General features: G+C 50.1%; 1 protein-coding gene across 5 annotated transcripts in view; it reads right to left on the bottom strand.

The window, feature by feature from the left end:
• Otud7a (OTU deubiquitinase 7A) overlaps positions 1-24,207 on the bottom strand; it is a 304,503-nt gene that overhangs the window by 12,691 nt on the left and 267,605 nt on the right. For all 5 annotated transcript variants that reach the window (XM_076544154.1, XM_076544147.1, XM_076544135.1 and 2 more), the window contains 4 exons: positions 20,894-21,021; positions 20,163-20,278; positions 16,785-16,912; positions 14,631-14,780 (listed from right to left, as the gene is read on the bottom strand). In XM_076544154.1, coding sequence (XP_076400269.1) covers positions 14,631-14,780; positions 16,785-16,912; positions 20,163-20,278; positions 20,894-21,021 — 522 coding nt within the window. The remainder of the gene's footprint in view (positions 1-14,630; positions 14,781-16,784; positions 16,913-20,162; positions 20,279-20,893; positions 21,022-24,207) is intronic.

The following is a 24,207-nucleotide window of genomic DNA, read 5'->3' as shown; positions in this document are numbered from 1 at the left end:
TCCCTGGGGATGGGCTCTCCTTCCTCACTTTCCTCCTCGGTGCAAGTCACCCCTGGAAAGGACTCAGAAACCCACCTGTGCATGGGAAGAACATGAATGAGATCCACCAGAGCCTGTGCACACAGCCCTGTGTGGAGGAACCTGTTGTCCCAGCCCAGAGCCATCATGTGGGGACCGAGAATGCGGGCACCCTCGGCACCCACAGAGGCCACAGTGAGTCAGGATAAGGCTGCATGTGTTTTATCGGGCACTCGGCCTGCAATTGGTTGGTATTTTGGGAAATCTTGTCATCAAATGCAGACTCTTAGATGTTGGAGAGCATCACTCCGGACACATGTAACCCTCCATCTGTGAGGGAGGCACTCTGACATGCCAATGCCACATAGGGTCTGGGCACCCACAGACTGCACTGCACATTAGCTTATCATACATCCGTGCTATTTGGATGAATAGCCTATGTTGGTTGGCATTTTGTCAACTTGGCACAAGCTAGGGTCATATGGGAGGAGGTTTCTCAGTTGAGAAAATGCCCCATTAGATTGGCCTGTAGACAAGCCTTTGGGACATTGTCTTGACTACTAATTGATGTGGGAGGACTGGAGGGCCCAGTCCACAGACCATGCTACCCCTGGCAGGTGTTCCTGGGTGGTATAAGAAAGCAAGCTGAGAAATCCATGGCGAGCATGCCAGTAAGCAGAATTCCTCTATGGTCTCTGTTTCTGCCTCCAGGCTCTTGCCTTGAGTTCTGCTGTGACTTCCTTCAGTGATGGATTGTTACCACGATGTGTAGGTCAAAACAAAACAAAACAAAACAAAACAAAACAACAAAACAAAACAAAACAAAACAAAACAAAACAAGCAACATCAGCAGCAAAAACCCAAACCAAACCAAACTTAAACCCAAGTGAACAAAAAAGCCCTTTCCTCTACCATTTGGTTTTGGTGTCTTTCACAGCAATGGAAAACAAACAAGTCAGAAACTGGTCCCAGTGTCATGGGGTATTGCTGTGGCAGACCTGACCATGCTGTTCTGGGGAGGATCATAGGAGTGTTTGGAACTCAGAGCTTAATGGGTGGTTCTATGGGAATTTGGAAGATAAGAGTGCTGTGATAGAAATGCAGATGATGGAGGCTTGGCTCGTGAAGTTTCGAGGGAAGCCAAGACTCTATAAAGGCCATTCATGTGATATATTTGAATTAAGAATCTTTGGTCAGCTGTGGATGAAGAATCAGTTATGACTGATGGGACCAGAACCACTGAAGCCTTTGCTTTCCTGGGATCAATGTTTTTTAATTGGGGCTGAGAAATCAGCTGTGATCAATAAGAGGCCAGATCAATAAGGTGAGATCTTCTGGAAGTATTTCTTCAGGGTCAGCACACAGAAGCTGTGGTCCAGAGTGGGCCAAGGCTGCATCTCAAGCTGGAAGCTGAACTTGGTAATGTGTAAGAGTCTCTCACATTACTGATTTTGGTGGCATAGAAGTTGCAGGATTGAAGGGGTCATGGAGAACAGCCAAGGTTTGGCACCATGTGGCAGAGGCAGAGTCCCTGGAGAGAGACCACTGGTGAAGATAACAGACCAGTTGCACTGGAGACACTAGCATATCAGAGATGCTAGGACTGTGATATGACCACCAAGGACAGTGTAGGTACGGAAAGGACCTTGTCTGAGCTTATGAAACAAGTTGTGTGTACTGTGGATGGCAGAGGTGGAGAAGTGGAGCTGCCCGAGCATTTTGGAGCTGAGATAATCATTAGTGAATCCCAGATGTTAGATACTGAGTTTTTAACACCGTTGTAATTTGATTTTGATTTGGTTTGATTGTGTCTGTGCCCTGGTTCTTCTCTCTTAGAATAAGGAAGCATGTAACTTATTTATTTTATAGGAGTCCACAATTGAGAGACTTTGGATATTGTAAAAGAGAACTTGGACTTTTAAAGTGTTTGAGTATTTTAAGAACTGGAGGATTTTCAAAGTTATAATTTATATCATTAGTAACATAATTTTGGGGACAAACAAGAAAGGAAAGGTTATGGTTTAATAGTCATGAGTTTTTTTTTTTTTTTTTTTTTTTTTTTTTGTGTGTGTGTGTTAAGTTGAGAAAGGATCAATTTTTGCTGGTTGGTCTTTTTTTTTTGTTCAATTTGACATAGACTAGGATAATCTGTGGAGAGTGAACCTCAGTTGAGAAAATGCTCCTATCAGATTTGCATGTGCGTGAGCCTATGGGACACTGTCTTGATTGTGATTGATGTGGGAGGGTCCAACCTATAGGTGGTGGTACCAGCCCTGGCAGATGTTCCTGGATGGTATAAGAAAGAAAGCTGAGAAGTCCATGGGGAGCAAGCCAGTAAGCAGCACTCCTCCATGGTCTTTGCTTCAGTTCTTGTCTCCAGATTTATGCCGAGTTTCTGTCCTAAATCTCCTCCATGATGGAGAGTTATAAGGTGAATAAAAGAATACCCCTGCCCCCACAGTTGCTTGCTTTTGGTCATGGTATTTATCACAGCAATAAGAAACTAAACATGGCCCCTGGCATGTTGAAGGCTTGAATTCCAGGGTGGTGCTGTAGGAGGTGGTGGATTATGAGGAAGAGAGTGGAGCCTGAGAGAGGTGGGCCTAGTTGGATCAAAACTCAGAATCCTAAGTAATGTTTCTACTGAATGTGTCTCTTCATAGCTGTAGTTGAAAACTTGGAGCTGGAGCATTGTGAGTTGGGCCTGTTGGTGAGGATTTGGCCTAGGTCTTTGGCTGTTGGTTATGTCCCTTTGAAGGATATTATGGGACTGTGGCCTTTCTTTTTCTGTTGCTCTGTGGCTTGGGATATGAGTGGTTTGCTCTATTGAGTACTCCTGCCACAATGGCTGCCCAGCAGAGACCCAAAGCAATGGATTGTCAAGTGGGATGTCAAACCCTTAAGTCCAAACAAAGTTTTCCTCTTTGTATGTTAGTTATCACGAGGATTTTGGTTATAATGATGGGAAGCCCACTGACTATTAGTTGCCTTTCACTTTTCCTTATGTTAGGGCATTACATAGACTTTACTCCAAAACAGCACATGATACCTAGTAATTTCATTTCAGGAAAACAATGTCTACTGTATAGACGCCTCCTGACTTACGATGGGGTCTGTGTTTTGTAAGTCCATCATAAGTTGAAAAAGCCATAAAGAGAAATATCTATGATACCGATACCCTGCTGTGCACCTTGACTTAACAACACAGCACACTACAGGGTGGAGGCGGCGGAGTTCTGCGGGATCACAGGGCTGATGGGGAGCTATGCCGGATGCCACTCCAGCATCATGAGAGAGGCACACTGCATTTCAGTCCAAGAAAAGACAACACTCAAAATCCGAGGCATGGCTTCTACTGAATGTGTCTCTTCGTTGTTATGAAGTTGAAAACTCCGAGTTGAAGCATTGTGAGTGGGGCCTGCTGCTGATGACTTCCAAACCTCTTTCTGAGTCCTGTGCTCAGCGAACTACATGGCCATCTGCTCTTTTGTCACTTGATTGTGTGTTTTCATAGCTCAGCCACTTGCTCTGAAGCCATAATGAAATGCCCTGTGCTAGGCTCTCAGAGAGTTCCCCTTGGAGTCCATCTGAAGATGAGAGGGAGTCCTATCAGAGCTTTGCCTATGGGTACAGCAGCCTGCTTCCTGTCGCCTGATGAAGAACCAGGGACTAGAGTATTTTAAGGCCAAAGGACCAGCATATACTCCCGTGGAGAAACTAGGTGGCCATCATTTGTGTGAGCTATTAAGAAAATATGTGTGTTCTACATAAAAGGCCCTAGAAGAATTGGAAAATGCCTTCCCACTTAGCCTGGTTGTGGCTGGACTATCCTACCAGCTGCAACTCTTGCCTCAAGTCTTCTTTCTCCTCTATCACACGCCTGGCCTGGGGAAGATGGGAGGGTTCCTGAAGATGGAGACAGCTGGAGGTGGCAGCAGCAGCTATTAGGGGACAGAGGGTTCTTTCAGGAGACTGAGCACAGGGGAGGCCCTTGTGTGAGGAGGTGAAGAAAAGCTGTATGCATTGTTAAGAACCAGGAGATTGGATGCATGCAGTCACTACTCAGGGAAAGGAGGAGGGAAGTGGGGGTCCACTTATAGCCTAGAACACATTTTATTTCATTGTGAGGCTACTGGAGTGTCCCTCAGATTTAAGGAGTCTGTTGTTACTACATTTAGTGGCTTTTACCATAGGGTGTCTTGGGGCTTAGGTCTTTAAGAATCTGCCAAGTATCACTTAAAAAAAATGCCTTCAGCTGTAACAGGTGGCAGGTGGCAGAGCTGCATCTGGTGACTGGGGCACCAGGAAACACACATATTGAGTAGGTGACAGGCCATCAGAAAACAGCAGACACTGGCCAAGGAAGTTACTGTGGTGAACTCAATTAGAAACCTCTGGTTAACGAGGGCCCAGAAGTTCCTCCTTTTAGAAGGGATTTCCATGAGTTTGAATGGTTCTTACTTTCCAGGGGCCCACCTCCTTCATCTTTGACCTTCCAGAGCCATGCCTACGAGACTCAGATCCTACAAGGGCTTGACTAGCTGGATACATTGCTACCTGTTAGGCTGCTGGGCTCCCGTCCAGGGTCTGGACTGGGTAACACTACTTCACCCATCAACCCCAGGTCCTCTTGGTGTCTAGAATGGTTCTGGCCCAGCTACACACACTTCTTGGGCAGGTGGTACATGGCTTCTAGTCTCTTATCGTCAGGGTTTTCTGGGTGGCCATGACTAATCTAGATGAGCTTGGGTGTCGGTCCACCCTGACTGAACTACACTGGAGCAATGAAGCAACTTCTCATATAGTAAAAAAGTAACATAAAACCTGCTCACTGCACATAGGCAAGGAGAGTTCCTACCAAGAAGGGAAGAGGAGTTGCAGCCATCTGACAGCATGCCTGCTTCTGGCTGTGATGACATGTGCTGGGCCATTCTGTGCCTTACTCAGGATCCTACCGCCTCAAGTCTTGGGTCCCAGCTGGGAGAGCAGGGTGAGAGATATTAGGGTGGCAGAGTCCCAAGCATGTCCTTCCCCTTGGCCTTCTCCTGAGGCCTGAGAGCCATTACAGTGGCGTGGCCCTGGGAAACCAGTGCTTTCCTCATTTCTTCTGTGAAGGCTCTCAAGGAATTCATTTATCAAGTCAAGATGTTAAAGAAGCCATAAGCAGGAGCAAGGACCCCTGGATTGGATTCATGCCTACTGGTGCTGCTGGCTGGCCAGTGGTCCATGGGTCTCTCCTGATGACTGAGCACTGGGTGAGCTGATGATGGACAGTTTACCAACAGCTGTATCTCTTCCTGTATAGGTCTTGTGTTGGTAGGGCAGCACAGTGAGCAGAGCTTCAGGCCGTGCACCTTCCTCTGTAGCAACCCTCCATCATGTAAGGACTTGAGTGGGACCCTGCAGTGACCCTGAAGCTCTGGCTGGTCCTCAGTGGGAGGTGCCTGTCTTAGTGACTCTTCTGTTGCTGTGATCAAACACCATGACCAATGCAACTTAGGAAAGAAAGCAAGTAATTTGGCTCACTGTTTCAGAGTGCAAGAGTCTGTGATGCAAAGGGACAACTGGGAGCTCACATCTTGATCCACAGCCACGAGATAGATTGAGAATACCAGGAATCTCACAACGGTCCACACCTCCTAATCCTTCCCAAACAGTTCCACCAACAGAGGACCAAGTATTCAAGCATATGAGCCTATGGTAAATTCCCATTCAAACCACCGCAGTGCCTCCTGGCTTCCTTGAAGCTCTTGTAGAAGCCACTCATGGTCCTGACAATGTTGTGGCTTGGTGCTATCAGGGAAGGGAAGGATTGGAGCTGGAATCCACCCTCTGTGAGGAAGGTCCCTCCAGAGGCACCAGGACTACTATAGATCAAGGTCTCTAGAGAACGAAAACCAAGAGGTAATGGGTGACTTGGCTTTATAGTTTTGTGAATTTTTGGCTAAACTCAACCACTCTTACTTGCTTGAAAAACTGGTCTCATTAAAGTCCATGGCCACTTCACCACCACCACCACCACCACCACCACCACCACCAGAGCCTGGGGCTCAAATAGCAGAGGTAAACTCTCTCTACTCTGGGATCTAAGTCTTCATCAGGGGGCAGTCTTCTGACCTTCTTCCCTTGGCTTGCAAATGGCCACCCTTTCTGCATCCTCACATGGTCTTGTGAACCCTAAATTTCTCATTTCTCTCTCTCTCTCTCTCTCTCTCTCTCTCTCTCTCTCTCTCTCTCTCTCTCTCTCTCTCTCTCCCCTCTCTCTCTCTCTTTCTCTCTTTCTCTCTCTCACTTGAGAGAGTTTCTCTACGAAGTCCAGGCTTCTCTAACTGGTGAACTGTCCTCTTGCTCAGTTGCCATGTGCTGGAGATCACAGACATGCATCATGAGACACCACAATTTCCTCTCTGTACAGAGGTGTACTGGATAAGGGACCACTGGAGTCTTAATCTCTTTAAAAACCTTAGCTGCAAATACACTCACATTCTGACACACGGGGGTGAAGTGTCAACATCTGAACTTTGGGGAAATAACACTCACCCCGTAATCCCTGTACAACAAATCCCTGTACAACAAACAGCCTCAGTTCAGAAAGTCCCCCTCTCTCCACTTTATAGGGACACAGTACTCAGTTCAGAGAGTCCCCCTCTTTCCATAGGGACACAGTACTCAGTTCAGAGAGTCCCCCTCTCTCCACTCCATAGGGACACAGTACTCAGTTCAGAAAGTCCCCCTCTTTCCAGAGGGACACAGGATCTGGCTTACATTCCCTCCAGTGATTAGTTCCTATAGGATCCAGTGACCCAGAGCATCCCACCATATGATGAGGAAATCCCCAGCATGCAGCCATCCTGGGCTCCTCCAGTCCATCATTGCCGTCCCTGCTTACCCATCATACGTCTCTGCATCTGGACTATGCTCTCTCTTTTTTTTTTTTTTTTTTTTTTTTTTTTTTTTTTTTGGTTTTTTCGAGACAGGGTTTCTCTGTGTAGCTTTGCGCCTTTCCTGGAACTCACTTGGTAGCCCAGGCTGGCCTCGAACTCACAGAGATCCGCCTGGCTCTGCCTCCCGAGTGCTGGGATTAAAGGCGTGCGCCACCACCGCCCGGCTTGGACTATGCTCTCTTACAACACAAAGGTATCTTAGTCAGCATTTTGCATTCTGGCAAGACTTGATGATCTGGGTATAGATCCTGGGAAGTCTGCCCCCCACTTCCCACCCTAGACCCAACTACATGGTCAAACGAGAGGGACCCAGAAACTGGTCCTAGGGTACCCTGGAAGCCCCAGGTGGAGGGCTGCATGCTTCTGGGCTGCAAGGCATTACAAAGGCAAATACTTTCAGTCTAGGTCACTATGAGCTGAGCTGGGATTTGTTTACTGGGAAGATGTCCAGTTGGTCCTGGGGTGGACTGTGAGGGAAAGAGACCAGGACAGGAAAGCTCCCTGGCCTCATGGATGGGGCTGGTATGGTGACTCCAGGAGACCTCATAGTTTTTAGAGATTTATTTTTATTTTATGTGCCTGATGTAAATGCCTACAGTATGTATATGTAACTCATGATTGCCTGGTACCCTTAGAGGCCAGAAGAGGGTGTCAGTTTCCCTGGAACTGGAGTTATAGGTGGTTGTGAGCCACACAGAACTGGGGCATGAACCAACCTGGGACCCCTGCAAGAGCAGCAAGTGTCCTTAAGCACTGAGTCACCTCTCCAGCCCCAGAACCTCATCTTCGAGGGATGACAGGTATTTTCAGGCAGTGCCATGCTTCCTTCAAGCCGGGCCACACTAGGGTAGAGTCCAGCACAGCCAGGCTCTGAACTGCTGCCTAAGCTCTTGGCTTGGGAGGCCAGGTGACCCCAGGCCCTCAAGCTGTCTGGGAGGCTCTCATTTAGACCCTAGCTGCAGGACAGAAAGGTGTGTGCATGGGAGGGTGGGAAGCAGAGGACTGTGCCACTGAGTCAGCTGCTGGGGGCCACTGCTAGACAAACAGACTCTACTCTTGAGTCTTGAACTGGAGAGGGTGTGAGTGACCATCAGGTAGAGCCTACACCCATGGACAGCAGCTGTGAACCTCTGACATGCTGATTACCAGGAGAACGAGCCACTCATCTGTCTGAGAGCCTAGCAGCCAGCTTAGTGTTTCCAGATAAGACCTGTTGGTAAAGATCCGATTTCTGTATTGGGGCCTCTCTCTGGATGAGTTGACCCTGCTAGTGAGAGTGCAATTCCCAGTGGAGTTTCCTGGAAACACAGCACCGCCCTACAGGTCCTTGAGGAAGGGCAGCCTTTCTTCCCAATGAAAAGGCAGGTGTAGGAAGAACAGGCATTTGGTTCTGCACACAGCGTGAGGCTGTCCCAAGCCCTGCTCTGGACAGCACGGCGTCACTCTGCACTACATTGGATGCGTGGGCCTGCTCTGCTAGGTCATTAGCATTCAACAGCAGCTTATCACTTCTGTCCATGCGACTTTTGTCCCTGCGTCATGACTGACCCCCCAGGCCAGTTCCAAGCTCTCCCTCTTTGTCTACCTGCCCTTCCCATTAGACTCCTGTCCTGAATGCTGGTCACATGTCTTCCTCGAATCATGGCTTGCTGGGCTCCCTTCCCTAAAAAGCAGAGAGAAGTCCAAGGAGGGATGCTGAGGTGTTGCCCAGTGCCTGTCCGTGGACTGACTCTTGTCCCTGCATCTCAGGATGTAGGACCTAGGGCCAATGTGCTCAGTGGGGAACAGAGGCTCTTCTACCAGTTCTCTGCGGCTCAGCAGCTGCTGCCCCAGGTTGGTGTGCGGCCGGCACAGGGGATGAATAGTGAGGCAGGAGCTCTTGCATCTGAAGTTTCTGCAGTTCGTTATAGCTGACCATGATTTAAAATATTACATGAAAAATCCCAGAAACAAACAATCCACAAGATGAAAGTGTGCACTGTTCTGAGCTATATGAAGAAACTTCACACCCCTCACGTGTGTGAAGCATCCCTTTTGTTAGGATCCTGTACATGTGCAGCTTGGAGTTTTGGGTCTCGCGTCTTACATCATCAGCAGGTGCTGGTGACTATGTACTGCCTTAAAAAGCCAGATGCAGACCCCCCCCCCAACTCTCTCTCTGTTTCTTCTCTGCTCTCTGCTCTGCTCCCTCCCCATCTTTCTCTCTCACCAGGCCTGGTCCCTTCCCCACACCCATTTTCCTTCCTAATAAAGCTCTAAAAACTAACACTGGGTTCTGCAGTGGCCCATGATTTGTCTGCCTGGTAACCAGCACCACTTAACTATCATTTGGTGCTGTGAACTCAGATAGGAAATTCTGCTCACTCAGCGTCTGGGGCTGAATGTCAGAAGCCTAACCGAGGACCTGCAACTGCCCTGCCCGCTATGCATGTGTGCACCACCCCAGTACCGCGTCGGGACTGTGCTTGTGACCGCTGTCACCGCCACCATCACTGTGTCTCCTCACCACATGTGAGTCCTCCGCCATTTCCCACGGCTGCGGCCTGACCTATGTTCCTCGGGCTGGACCCCTGGCGGGGTGTCCTAGGTTGCGTACCACAACACATTCTATCTTTATGAAGTATAGGATGCTGTCTGCCCCCTAGGGGGTCTTCTGGGTATGTAGGTCCCAGCCCTTACCCCTACCGTGAGGACAATCTGGGTAACTTGTGCTGATTCATAGATCCTTCTCCTTGCCTCAGGGATGCTTGAGATAGGAGCCTGTGATCCCAGTTTGTTATTTTAATTTTTTATTTCTCTCTCTCTCTCGGCTGCAGCCATGGGACATAGGGGTGGAAAACCAGTAAATTTGGCCACATAATGGCTTCACAGGAACTTCTGCCAGCAAACGGGCAAATGAAAAGAGTTACTTTATCCCCAAGCTTCCTCCTGAAGCTCTGAACCCTTCTCCCTCCCACTACAGCCCCCTGCCACGTGCAAACATGCCTGTCTATCTGACTTCCACTTTCTGCTCTCCGGCAGTGGGCGGGCTTTAACTCACCTCACCTTAACTCCTGAACGAGTGGGCGGGCTCTCCAGTATTGGGTGGGCCGCTTCTGCTGACTCTCACTCACCCTAACTCACCTTAACTCCTCCCACTCGTTCTCAAGCTGCCTCAAGAGGCACAGAGGGGCCTGGAAGCGGGCTAGGATCCATGCAATAAGTTCACAGTTATCAGGATGGCTCTTAAGCCAGAGATCAGTTTATAGCCTGCCTCCTGGCAGGTCTACCTGCCCGACATAGGACTAAAACTTAAGCATCTGGAGAGCAAGGCTCCTGACCCCACAGGTGAAAGTGTCATCTGTGGCACTTAAGGTATACCAGGGGAGAGAGATAAAAAAGCCTGAGAACAAAATTGCCTAGTGCTGGCATACACTGGCTCCCAAAAGCTGTTCAGTTCCTGTTTTAAGTGAGGGGAAAAAAGAAGGCCACACGGACTTGTGCGTGCCCTGCCAGGCCAGGCCATCAATTGAGCCTTGTTCAAAGTGCTACCTAGAAAGACAACCAGTCAGCTGACTGCCCCGAAGGCACCAAGAAGCAGGGGGACAGACAAAGACCTCCAGCAGACCTAGGCTTGGTCACAGGCTCACAGAGAACCCAGAACACAGCACGGAAACGATCCATTTCTTTCCTTCTGGACACCAGAGCCATTAACCCGGTCCTGGGAGCTTGGGGGTCTCACCTCTCCTCTTTTCCCTATTGTCAGGGTAGGGAGGACAGCCTTACCCACCTCACCAGACTTAATTGTACTTTCAGGGTTACTTAACGGGAAAAGATTTTCCAGCTAAGGTAGGAGATTTCATTTCACTGCTCCCTCCATGCGCCTCACTCCAGACCTGTCACAGTGCTGCTTTCTCTTCCTCATGCACACAGACAGGGCCCTGATCTCTGCCTTGTCCCTAATTCCAAAGAAATAAGTTCTCATGCACCACAAGCTTTTTTCTTCCCAGATCCTTCTTCTAACTCACTGCTCAGCTAATGGTGCAGGACCACCACAGAACTGGAGTCCAGAGATCATCGAGTAAGAAACTGTAACAGCTAAAAGGTATTTATACCCCCAGACCCAAAAGTGTCTGGGCTCTGCAAAAACAGACTTTGATCTGGGCTCTACAAAAACAGACTTTAATATAACCATCTATTACTGTTAAATGCTCTCAACAATTGATCATCTGTGTCTCCTGGATGCTAAACTAGTAAAGGAAACAGGTGCCTTAAATAATCTGTCTCTGATAAAGCTTAAAGACATGCTCTAATCTCTCTGTCTCTCTCATTAACACTAACCAATACAAGCAGAGTACTAAACACTACCATGGTCACTAATTTTCTCATGGCTGCTTCTTAACATGTTCAAAATTTTCCCAAGCTCCAGAAACCAGCTTAAATCCATCTGGACAGGTGGATCTACTTCGGGCTTTTCCTGTCTCCTCACCAGCATCCTGTCAGACACAAAAGCAGCCAGAGTGCCAAGCCAAGAGGGATGGACGGCTCCAGGGCAGCAGGACAGCCCACCATCCCAAGACGCCTGTCTACCTCAGAAGACTCCCCCCTCCCTATTCCCCCTCAAGAGCCAACCGACGCCCACCAAGTCAGCTGGAAGCAGTTTTTCCGGGAGAAATGACGTCCCTATTCCCATTCACTCGCTTTTTTATAATAAGCAAGAAGTCTGCAATGTTAGGATCCTGTACATGCACAGCTTGGAGTTTTGTGTCTCGCGTCTTACATCATCAGCAGGTTCTGGCAAGTAGGAACTCACCTTGTGGTCATGCAATCCCTGCCTTAAAAAGCTGGACGCGCGCCCCCCCCCCCCCCATTTCCTCTCTGCTCTCTGCTCTGCTCCCTCCCCCATCTTTCTCTCTCACCAGGCCTGGTCCCCTTCCCCATACCCATTTCCCCTCCTAATAAAGCTCTAAAAACTAACACTGGGTTCTGCCGTGGCCGTGACTTTTCCGCCGGTAACCAGCATCACCAACCAGCACTGTTTTACCAACACCTTTGTGCATCGAGCCCACACAGTAGACACCATCTTTAGCTATCTGCTGTCAGTAGCCACAGGGGCTGTCAGGCTGATGTTCAGAGATCTCTGTGCTTGTGCACGCCACCCCTTATCCATGGTTCCCAGAGCACAAAGCAGCAATGATGGAATTGAGACCCGCAAGGAGAAGCCAGGAAGTACTTCCTTGAAGCAGAAAGGGGAAAGTTTTCAACTTAATAATGAAAGAAAATTGACCACATGCTGTTACTAAGGTCCACAGCCCACTGAATCTATGTGTAAACTCCACAGCTAGTTTTGCTGCTGTGCCTGGAGCTGCCGAAGTCCACCCACAACACTGGTGAGTGCCTGCAGTGGGGGAGGCCATACACAGGGACAATGTACTCAGGGTTTGGGCCGTACAGGATGTCCACAGGCATCTCTTCAGTGTCTCCCTTGGATGATGGCCGAGCCACTGTTGGTAATACCTCTATGGAGGTGTATCCTCCACAGAGTCTGCATCCTCTCTAGGGCTCTAGCCTGGCCTGTGAGGACTGGTAGGCGGAATGTGCAGTTCTGGGCACACAGTGGCCTTGGAGGTAGGACCCACAGAGACTCTGAAGGGACCCGGCAGCCATAGAAGCCAAGAGTTATCTGCACTATGCTCTGGGGCCAGAACCCAGACTTTGGAAAAAGCTTGTCCCTCAGGGTGAAACACCCCCACTCTGCCACACTTCCTAGAGGGATGCAACAACAGTACCTTCCACAGCTATCACTTCACTGGAGAGAGCTTTACAGTCACCACAAAGGCACCTGGAGGCTGCAGCTGGAAGACCTCTGGGGGACCTGAGACTGTGAACTTGATGCTGACATCAGGGGCTCTTGGGACACTTGACAAGGAGGCACATCCTGGCCCAAGCCACACCCCGAGGAAGGCTTCTTTTTCTCTATAAGGGCTACAGTACGAAGGGTGGTGGCCTTCATGTGCATATGGTTTCAGCAACTTGGAAAGCTGAAACAGGAAGATCCCTTGAGTCCAGGGGTTTGGAGGCCATCCTGGACAACAGAAGACCTCATCTCAGACCAAGCCAAAACAGAAGCAAAACAAAACCCTAGGAAAGGAGGCAGGCACCACTGGTAGCAGGGAGACAGGGAAAGGCAAGGTTCCTCCCAAGCTTTGATGATGAAAAGCCTCTTTTGGTGGCCAGAGGTAGTGAGTGGGTGATGAGGAAGAGTGATGAACAGTCTGTTGCCTTGGCTACCTGGACCTATTTCTGGCTACAACAGCATGTGAGCTGGGGTTTGATTTGGGTTTTGGGGAGAGGGCCAGGGATATTTCTACTCCCTGGATTCAGAGTCCATCCCACAGATGTGCCGACTAACCATCATATGTGGAAGGGTGCTCTATCGGATGGAGGAGGGGGTGCCCTGGACACTTGTCTGTGCCCCACCTTGCCAGCTGTTCACAGGAAGAGGAAGGATGCGGAGGCTATGATACACTCAGTGTAAAGAGTCAGGATGGTCACCCTGAGCTTCCTGCTTGTGGAAGTCCTGAACCAACCACTTGGGGTTTCCTAGAACTACATTCAAGGGCAGGAACCCTAAAACACATGCCGTCTCCTTGACCTTAAGTCTCCTGAGAAAAATCTCAGTCTCTATTGAAAATAGGAGTGGCAGTCCGAAAGCCTGCCCTTCCCACTCAGACACTCACATATCCATCACAGCTAACACAGAGAGCTGTGCCAGCAGTGACAGCACACTGCGACTCAGCCCCACTGTCTTAAGGATAGCTGCATTGTGCACTGTGCAGCAGGGGGCGCTGGTCAGCCCATCAGCATTGAGACAGCTTCTCGCAGGAAACCCAGCTACAGTCATCTACAGATCAAGTGTTGACTTTTTGGTTCAAAAGCTTACTAGTGTACGGCAGGAGTGGGCAAGCCTTTCATGAACAGCGCTAGCAAATCAGAGGCCAGCAGGCCACACACACTCTCTCTGCTACCCCATTGCAAAGCACTCACAGGGAAAACGGCAGGCAATGAGTCTGGCTGTGTGCCAATATATCTATTTTCAAAGTAAGTGGTGGGCCACAGCTTGCCAATACTTGCTCTGAAGGGATTTTGTTTTCCAACTTCATCTAAGGTGGATTGCCTCTATATAAGAGTTCACATAGAACATTAGCAATGATTAGCTTTACAGTTAAAAATCCCTCTGTGGACACAGACAACGTGTATTTCAAAGGGCTAGAAGGAAGGATTTTGAACATTTTAAACATAAGAAGTAATAAATGTTGGAGGAGGTAGATGTGTTTTCCCTGTCTAGAGTATTACACAGCATGTACACTGAAACACAACACGAATGCACATGATTTTATGTGTCAGTTAAAATTAATTACAGATTTACATATGCCTGTGACAGAAACCGACAGCTAAGTACAGGCAGTGGCACCACTCATTTCCAAAGTGGTTTAGATGGACCACTGTCTCTAATGCCACTATGCTAGTGAACACATATACATGCCTACCGAGCATGGCTGTGCAGAAACCATGGCTGCTCCCTGTGTGTGCATGAGCTCTAGGCAGCTGTCCACACGTCACATCTCCAGTGCCTCCTCCGTCCCTCCACACCGCCTTACCCCATCCTGTCCCAGGAGCTGGACAAACCTTGTTCTCTCTGCTGGTCTCTCTGTTCCATAGACACAAGGGCTGAGAAGTGCGCTTGATCGTAGGCCAGGACCAGGGGCGAGCAGTGGCACCTGTTGGGAGGCACCTCCAAGGGCAGGTAGATCCCTCCAAATGGGATGGGTGCAAACGCTGTGGACACAGACATGGGTGGAGGTGGAGGGGAAGAGTGGGAAAGGGGGTCCAGAGGAAGGAAGGGGTGGGTTGGCGGGGGGCGGGGAGGGAGAGGGAATGGGGGAGCAGAATTAGTGCTCAGGGTCAGGACTGAAGGTTTCCATGGCGATCTGTCTGGGTAGCCTGCTCCCGAGAGCCTCGCCATTGTCAAAAGAGTGTCAGGGTCAGGGCTAAGACCATTGCCCAGGATGGCCAGCGATGTCACCCACTGGCTTGCCTACGTCCATGCTGCCCTTTCTCTTCTGGTGTCACTGGCAATGTTCACACACGGGCAGGAGAGTGTGCCTGGTGCATATTTTGAAAACAACTTCTGCAGAACAGAAGGGACTAGCCAGAGAGCTCTGGTGCTGAGCTGCAGATCAGGTGGAACATAAGAAGTAGAGATGCTGTCTTTGTGTGATGAGATACCAACCTGTTCATGCTCTTAGGAAGAACTAGGGAAGAGAAGCCTGAAACCATGTCCACGAACACCTGCCCCAAGCAGTAGCTGACTCTTTTCTTTCCTTCTTTTATTCCCCACTGAAATAGGGTCTCATGTAGCCCTGACTCACTATGTAGACTGAAGATGGTCTTGAACTTCCAGTTCTCTGGGCTTGGCCTCCTTGAGTGCTGGAATTACAGGCATGTACCACCATGCCCATTTTATGTAGTGCTGGAATGGGACCAGGGCTTCGTGCATGCTAGCTAGGCAAGTGGTCTAGTCCCTGAGCCAACGCCCCCCTCCCCCAGGGTAGCAGCTGGGGTTTGATCATGAAGAACATTGCCTTCGGCCTCAGAGTGGGAATTTCACCCTCCTTGGAGCAGGGTGCAGGGACCTTTAGAATGGTCTCTGAGGACCTTTTAGTCACCAGCCCCCCAGCTCAGTCTGCACTGGGCAGGCTGATTCTGCCAACATAAGAACCCTGTTTTGAGGGCTGTAGTGAGGGGAGGAACATGGACAGGCGGCAGAGGGCTGCTGGCTCTGGTGCTGGGCGGCAGGGAAGAGAGAGTGCTAGGCAGGATGCAAGTTCTGCTAGCCCCCGCCTTCCCAGCAGCCACCGCCATGCTGGTCTTTCTCTGGCATGAAGCTGATGCCTGACTGGCTGGGCTCCGGGAGGTCCATGACTTCTACTATGGGGTAGATTTAAATTTAAGTGGAGCTGAGTGACATGCCGCAGGGTCACTTGACTGGCATGCTGTAGTAAAGGGATGTTGTGGACAGTGCCGTCTTTAGACGTGACAAACAAGGAAAAACGGCAGCAGGAGCAAACTGGATTGCACCCGTGCCGACAAGGAGAGTGGAAAATGAACCACGATGGGGGAAGTGCTGGGAGCGGGGTCTGCCGAGTGGGGCAGGGATCTGGTGATAACTCTCCTGGCTCTCCCTCTCTTCTGCCTCTTCAGAGCATGGCCAGCCCCGTGGAGTCTCGGGCATCCTCACTACAGCCCCCTGGACTCCCAGAAGCCTCAGGCTCAGGGATGACATGTAGGGTCTACGCCCTGTCTCGGGCTGAACCTGGATGGGGACATTGTCTAGCCACACTGGGGGCTTCAGTGTGCTTATCTATCTGGAGACGGTTGGGTGAAGGGCTGAGGGAGGGGTCATTCAAGAGGAAGTCGTGCATGGGCCAGGGTCTCTGCAAACAGACAGCAGCAGCAGCTTGGCTACCCCTGCAGTTCCCAATTCTTCACCACCCTCCAGAGCCTCACACTCTGCCTTCCTTCCTTTCCTCTCCCATACTCTAGCCTGCAGAACCTCTGGAACAGGGCCTGGGGCTTCGGGAGGGATCTGTGTTGTCTGCGGTGGTTGGGAAGACTTCTCATAGCCACCTGCTGGTGTCATGCTGTGCTGGAGGAAGAAGAGACCCATGAAGTAATGCTATCTGTGTGTATGTCTTAGAGTGACACGATGACCCTGCCTATGTGCAGGCAGATGCCACCCTTTCTGGACCACCATTAAATATGGCTCCTTGAGGATCCTACCTTCGCCACCGGAGTCTCTTAGCATGGTGTCTGCCACCACCACAATGGGTCTCCGTAGTATGTGGGCTAGGACGAAGACATGGAACTCTTCCAGGCTTTCATACACAGGGTCCTCAGAGTTGTCCACACTAGGAACAAAATAGAGTGATCTCGTCATGAGACTAGACTGGGGTGGGGAACAGGAAAGGCGGGGACTCTGAGTAGGGACCGAGAACCCCCAAACACTGCGCCCTATCTACCAGGACCTGAGGGACCTTCTAGGAACAGTTTCTGGGAAGAGATCACGAGAAAGCTGCCTGCATCCTACCCTGGGGGAGGAAGAGGCTGACTGCGCAGCTGCACACTCAACCTCCCCAGTCTGGGTTCAAGCTCCTGCGGAGCCCTGGGGGTAGAGTAGGCCCCAAGAACTGCTGTCATCCAGACTGTGAGACACTGGGGCAGGAGACTGATCTAGATGTCCCTCAACAACAGGGCCACCCTCCAAGGAAAGAGAGCCAGAGCTCTAGATGGTGAACTTGTGTAAGTCTCCTGGATGTGATGGCAGTGTACAACAGCAACAGGTGATGGACTCCTCTACGGGTTTCAGTATCCTGGGGCTTCTGGAATCAGCTCCTCAAAGTCATCAAGGGAGCAGGGATGGCTGTAGGCCCCGGGTGACTGGGAAAGAGCTCTGTGTTCAGAGTGCTGACCGACTGCCTCCATCACTCCCAACAAAGGCTGCAAATCCCAAGAAACGCACCATGCCTTTCGGGGAGATTTGATGTTACATTATGGTTTTCTTTCTTTTTCTCTCTTTCTTCTTTCCTTCTCTCTTTCTTCTTTCCTTCTCTCTTTCTTCTTTATTTTCCTTCCTTCCTTCCTTCCTTCCTTCCTTCCTTCCTTCCTTCCTTCCTTCCTTCCTTCCTTCCTTCCTTCCTTCCTTCCTTCCTTCCTTCTTTTTCCTTTTTACATGGTGGCCAATGAACTTAACAGTAAAATATGTGGCAGCAGCCAGAAATCACAAAGTCACACAGAACCATCTGGAAGTTATTCTCCAGCTTTCCACTTCTACTCTGAGGGGGGTCAGAGTGCTCCTTATTTACAGGGCCACCTTTGACATACCAGGACATAGCCGTCAAAATGAAGGGCTAACATCCAGTCACCAGGTCTGCTCACAGTGGTCCCAGCAACCCTTTAAGATGCAGGACCCAGCTCAGGGTCATGAGCTGCTTTCTCCTGGGTCTTTTCAGTCTCCTTTGGCCTGCAATGCTGCTCAGTATTTCCACAACCACGGCTCTTCTGAGATGATGATGAGTACAGGACAGGTGTCTTGTGGAACTTTCTCAGCCTGGGTCTCTATATTACCTCACCATGTTAGCCTAGGGTTTGCCAAGTCATCCTGGACTGTCCTCTCAAGTGGTGTGATGTGCAGGTTGTCCTTCCTCAGTGGTGGGGCCTTGGTCACTGGCTCTTCTTCCTCACAGAGCTGCTCAGGTCACCTCTGTAATCAACACGTGTTCCACAGGGGAGCTTGGAACCTCTGCATATCTCCATTTCACAAGCTTGTTGATAGCACTGTGGATTTCTGGTCCTATACTTTTATTAAATGATTTGTAATCCACTTATGATACTATGATCTTCAGATATGCTTTGCTTTGGTCACAGTCGCTTATTTCAGCTTGAACTGTGTCCTTATGACATCTCCTTGTCATTCTTTTGGATCACTTCCTTGTTTCCTGCCACAAAAAGATGGATCATGTGTGCACACTATTGTCCTCTCTGTGGCTGGGCAGATGGGTACGGGGATTATGCTCATGAGGGCCAGAGTTAGGACCCTCAGAACCCAGGCACAAAAGCAGGCAGGTATGGAGGCTTCCTGGAATCCTAGCACTTGTGATACAGAGATGGGATTGCCAGGGCCAGCTGGTTAGCTAAGGCTAGACAAATTGGCAAGCTCCAGATGTAGTGAGAGAACGTACCTCAATAAATAAAGAAGTGGCCAAATGAGGAAGACACCAGGCATTAACTTTGGGCTTCTACATACATCCATGTGCCTGTGCATATGAGAATGCACATCTATTCACACCTTCCCCAAGCAAAACAGAGAACTCTGTAGGTTCTCCACCCAGAGATTCAACTGAGATAAGCAGCACTAAAAGAACTGGATGCACTTTTTCATAGTCCCTAGATATAATACACTTCTCCCCCTTCAGAACTGTCTAGTTTCAGGCAACTTGTAGCAATAGAAAGCACTATCATACTGATTGCTGTTCTTCTCTTTTCTCCCACCTGCGCTTCCCCAGAAGAGATTCGGTCTCCTTGGCGAGCGTGGGAAGTTCAGCAGTGAAGGAAACACTGGACTGGAAGGAACACCCGGGACTTGGAGGGCGTGGAACAGACAAGAGCTATGTTTTCAGGAACAAGTCTTCAACTATGCCTGCCTGGACCCAGGATGGACTGTTGGGGCTGATGTGTCATCTCAGTAAAACAGCAATGAGCAACCTGTAGGAACTGTGGGTTTCTGCACTCAAGAGTCTCAGGTTGGAGCGCGTTCCATGTGGTCCCACTGCAGGCTCTGTTGAACCGCGTCCTCCAGCTGGAGCCTCAGAGGGCTAGGCCCCGTGGGCACCAGCCCACTGTGGTGGGGTGCTGATAGCCAGAGGCTGGCCAGGAGACGTGCAGATCTGTGTTCTTGGTGTCCATATTCATTCTTTGTGCTGAGGCAGAGACCTTTTCTGGGGTGGTAACTTTCCCTTCAGGATGAAAGAGCAGAAATCAAAGAATGCACCTTCTGAAATTTCATGGCCAAATGTCCCACCGTGTGCCTGTTGGTCTGGCCTGTTCTTCATTCCCACAGTGGAACGTTGGTGCTGACCTGCAGGAGCAAGCTCTTCTTGAATGCATACAGCGTGCAAAGCCTTTGTGCTAAGAATACACGTGATATCCGTGGAGTCCATTGGGAAGCGCTGGGTGGTTTGGTGGGCTCTTGCTTCCAGTGGGACTTGGAAACACACACTAGTAGATTCAAGGAAAAGTCTATATAGAGCAGCTGGTATTTTCACAGTCCTGTGTGTGCAGTGACGGCTGTGGCGATGACCACTGTCACAGGCCACCTCCAGGCCTGGCTCTGCCTCGAGGCCCCTAACTACTATTGTTTTCTTTGCACGGTGAGCCCGAGGTAGACAGGGCTGGGCGGCTCCCATGAGCTCGTGTGCAGGGAGCTTTGGTATCTGTGTCGGGCCTCCCCTTACCTCCCACGTTGCCTCCTCTATAACGGACACTTCCTGCCTTCTGCTGCCTGGCTAGCATGCAGGGGCACTTCCCCTCCCCCCCAAGCTCTGGGAGGCCCTGAGTGGCCGGGAGCTCTGGAAGACCCACGGAGAGCAGGGCAGCACTCACCCACCACCCGTGCCGCTGCCATTCTTGCTGAAGTGTGTGCGAGGCTCGCTGGAGGCCAGTTTTAGCAGCTCTGTCCACTCTCGCTCCCATTCCTCCTCAGTGTACACCAGCCCTGACTGGCGCGAAGGGAAGCTGGTTCAGGAGGCAGCCACTGTCGCCTGCCTTCGCCTCCTCCTCCTCCCACCAAGCCACCCAGCTGGGACTCAGCCCCACCAGGACCCAGCCGGGACACATCCGTTAGTGCCCCCTGGTGGTCACTGTTATGTATTTTCAGACATTCCAGGCCCTGATTTCAGAGCTTTTGGAGTCCTCCAATCATCAAGGTCACTCCCGGGTAATACGTGGGAATGAGCGACCCTGGCTAGGGCTGACCAAGGCACAGTTTAAAAAGCCACCAAGCCATTTTACCCCAAATACAGGCAGATTTTTCTTGTGGAGAAAAGTGCTAATATCACCATGGCTAGGCGCTGCTGAGATTTTTGCCTCTGGATTGAGGGGGCCCGAAGCATCACAGAACAGTGCATGTCTCCATGATGCATCATTCTCCATGCTGGGGCACTGTTAAAGCGAAGGAAGGCACTTTCCTAACCACACCAGCACGGGAGGTGTAGGTAGGAACGTGCTGCTGTCCGCCTGTGCTGCTGCGGGTTTGTAACAGGGCTCCCCTGGTATAGCGCAGTCAGAGGCTGCTCCTGAGCTGGGTCCTGTCTCTGGCAGAGGCGGGCACCAACCTCCTTGTTCTGCTGTGTCTGTTGCCATCTCCACCTCCGCTTCAGGGCTTCCCGCTCAGCACCTGTCCTCATCATGGTGTAGAGAGCTTTCCGCAAAACCAGGTCCCGGTCGTGAAAGCCCCACATTCCTGCAGCCAGGAGGTCATGAGGGACAGAGGAGGAAGGGACGTGAGGAAGAGATGAGCCAGGGGAGACTCAAAGGGTCACAGCCCAGCAGGCTGACCTCCCCCATGGGCGCACAGGAAGGAACCACCATGTCAGGCAGCTCTTTAGTTTCATCACAGGCTTGCAGCCCTCCCCCATCCCCATGCTGTGTGTATGTATGAACGAAGCGGGCACGTCCTGTCCTAACAAAACAACAGCAAGTAAAGGATGAGTGCTGTGTCTCTCTGGGACTGAAGGCTACCTCTGTCTCCTGCAGGTTTTTTCTGGAGAGGCCAAATGCTCACCATAGGTCTTGTGGTTGGGTGACAGGGTGCCTCTGGGGACAGGTTAGTGACATATCCTCATGGAAGGCCCAACATCTGCATGGCCAATAGGATTCTGGCTTCCCTAAGGCCCACTAGAGAAGATGTGTGAAGTCCTAGCATAGGGCATCTGGGCTCTCTGAACAGCAGTGTTGGTTGGTACCACTGCACATGTTTAGGGCATTACAGAGACCTTGTTTCCTGGGAAGAAGGACTCCATTGAGCTAGGTGCTGAGGGACTAAAAAGAAGAACCATCTGTCACCGAGTACATCCTGTGGGTGGCTGGGGCAGTCAAGAAACCAAGTCAATGAGAAGAGCATTGGAATGAGCTACAGCCATGGCTGCAGGGGGAAAAGGAGAACCCATCTAGCTGCCAACTCACTCTTTCACCTCTTTACCATCCATCCATCCATCCATCCATCCATCCATCCATCCATCCATCCATCCATCCACACACACACCCACCCACTCACCTATGTATCTATCCATCTCTTCATCCTCTATTCATCTACTCACTCACCCACCTCTTTACCCCCACCCCACCCACACCCACCTTTCATCCATCCATCCATGCATCCATCCACACAACCATGCATGCATGTAACCATCAATGCATGCATGCACATATGCATACATGCACGCACGCATCCATCCACCCATGCAACCATCCATGCATGCATGCATCCATCCATCCCAGGTGCTGGGAATATTCATGGCACAAGAAAGTTCCTACAGTCTGTGAGTGTATATTGTAGGGAAGTAAGAAGTGAGGTAGGTATTAAATGAGCATGTAATGTTCAGTGTTCACAACACACGGGGAGACAAAGCAGGTAAAGGCAGCGAGACAGGCTCACTCATTATGGTGTGAGTGGATGGGAATGTCCACAAAAGGTTCGAATGGGTGAAGGAGGGAGTGAGTTGCCACACCAGGCAGAAGGCTCTCCAGGCATTGGTGCATTTGAGAAGAGGCAAGAAGTAAAGGTGGTTAGGCCCAGGGTGGAGGGGACAAGGCAGAGAAGAAACAGCTTGCAAATGAGCTGGGAGCTTCTAGGGTGTGCCTGGAATTGACTGTGGGCTGTGACCTCTAGACAGGCAATAGTCAAAGACTGCCATGGGCATAGTACATCTCAGGCCTTTGTCTTTTCCTACAGCACGGATGGAGAGAAACTACTCTCACTCTTCCCTTCTCATGTTCAGACATGCTTGCCTCCACTTTCCGGCATTCCCTGAACAGGTTCTGCTTCCATAGGTCTTTGAAGGTCTTTCTCACACAAGGTTTCCTTGTTTCAAACATATTTGCCTACCTGGCTCCAGGACAACTGTCATTTATTTTTTAAAAAAGATTTATTTTTATTTGTGTTTGCACAGGCACACCGGCAGGCACACCGGCAGGCACACAGCACACACACACACACACACACACACACACACACACACACACACACACACACACACACACACACACACACACACACACACACACACGCGCGCATGCAGTTTTCTCAGAGGCCAGAAGAGGGCGCCAGACCATTTGAAGCTGGAGTTAATAGGTGGTTGTGAGCTCCCAGTGTAGGCTATGGAAACCAAACTCTGGCCCTGGCTCTGACTAAGCTATCTCTATAGCCCCAGTGACTGCTGTTTCTATGTGTGCCCAGTAATCCTGCTCAGTGTCAGGCCTGCTCAGCAGGTGCTCCCTGCAGTACTGAGTGCTCAGCAGGTGCTCCTGGTGGTACTGGGCGTTGTCACAGGGATGCTTCTGGTAGTTCTAGAGGTATGGAGTTTTGCTGTGTCAGCACAAATGCAAAGCAAGTACAGGCCGAAGACACTTTTCTAAAATGCCTGGGTCAGAAGGGCTTTTGATCTGGGGATGTTTACATACACAGACACCGTGGGGATAGAATGCGAGTTTAAATATAAAGTCCATTGCCGTTGCCTATGTACTTTGTGCACAGACCTAAAGGTAATTTCTGTTACATTCTAAGGTGATTTTTGCATGAAACAAAGGTTTATGTTGTGGAGCTTCCCACTTATGGTGTCATGCTGATGCTCAAAAGGTTCAGACTTTGGATTTTCAGATTAGGGGTACACAACCTTTACTGGAATAAAGGACATGTGGGTTCCAAGCACCCTGTTTGCAGGGCATGGATAGCAAGCCTGTGTCCAGGCCAGCCGTGGCCTGACCTCTCCTGCAGGTGGAGGAAGGCCTCAGAGGCCCATCATGCTCACAGAGAAAACACCTTCAATTGAGGTGCTGGTGAGGAGGGGGGCTGAGGAGGGAGGCTCTGTAACCCGAGGCATCTGAAAGACAAGGCATCTCCAAGCTGGAGCCTTTGCAACAAGGGTGCAGAGAGACGTCTATTCGAGAGTGCCTCTCTTGCGATCTGTTCTCCAGGTTTCCAGTTTTTTTTTTTTTTAATGTGAATAAAATGAATAGTTCTAGGAAAACAGTATTGAGTACTCTAAAAAATAACAACTCAATGACCAAATCACAGTTTGGAGATGAAAGGCATAGGAAATTCTTAATGAAAATTTAAGATACCTACCCTCCAAAAAATGTACAATTATTTGTCAATTAAAAATAAAAAGAGATGTTGAAAAAAGTGAGTAGAAAATGCTGGATTTGGGAGTGAACATGGTAGGACTCTAGTACTGGGAGATGATATGTGCCGGTGTTGATAGTGGTCCTCAGCTGGGGTGGGGTGGGGGTGCAGCCATGTTGGTTTTCTTATGAGTAATGTCAGCCGCAGAGTGAATTCTTTATCTTTCCTTTCTCCCTTCCCTCCTCCCTTCTTTCTGCTTTCAACTCTGTCATGGTTAGTTTTTTCTTTTTGTGGCGGATAACTCCA

Source organism: Peromyscus maniculatus, chromosome 1 (genome assembly GCF_049852395.1).
Source record: "Peromyscus maniculatus bairdii isolate BWxNUB_F1_BW_parent chromosome 1, HU_Pman_BW_mat_3.1, whole genome shotgun sequence".
Taxonomy (NCBI): domain Eukaryota; kingdom Metazoa; phylum Chordata; class Mammalia; order Rodentia; family Cricetidae; genus Peromyscus; species Peromyscus maniculatus.
Note: the sequence above shows the minus strand (reverse complement) of the source record. Positions and strands in the feature narration are given on the sequence as shown.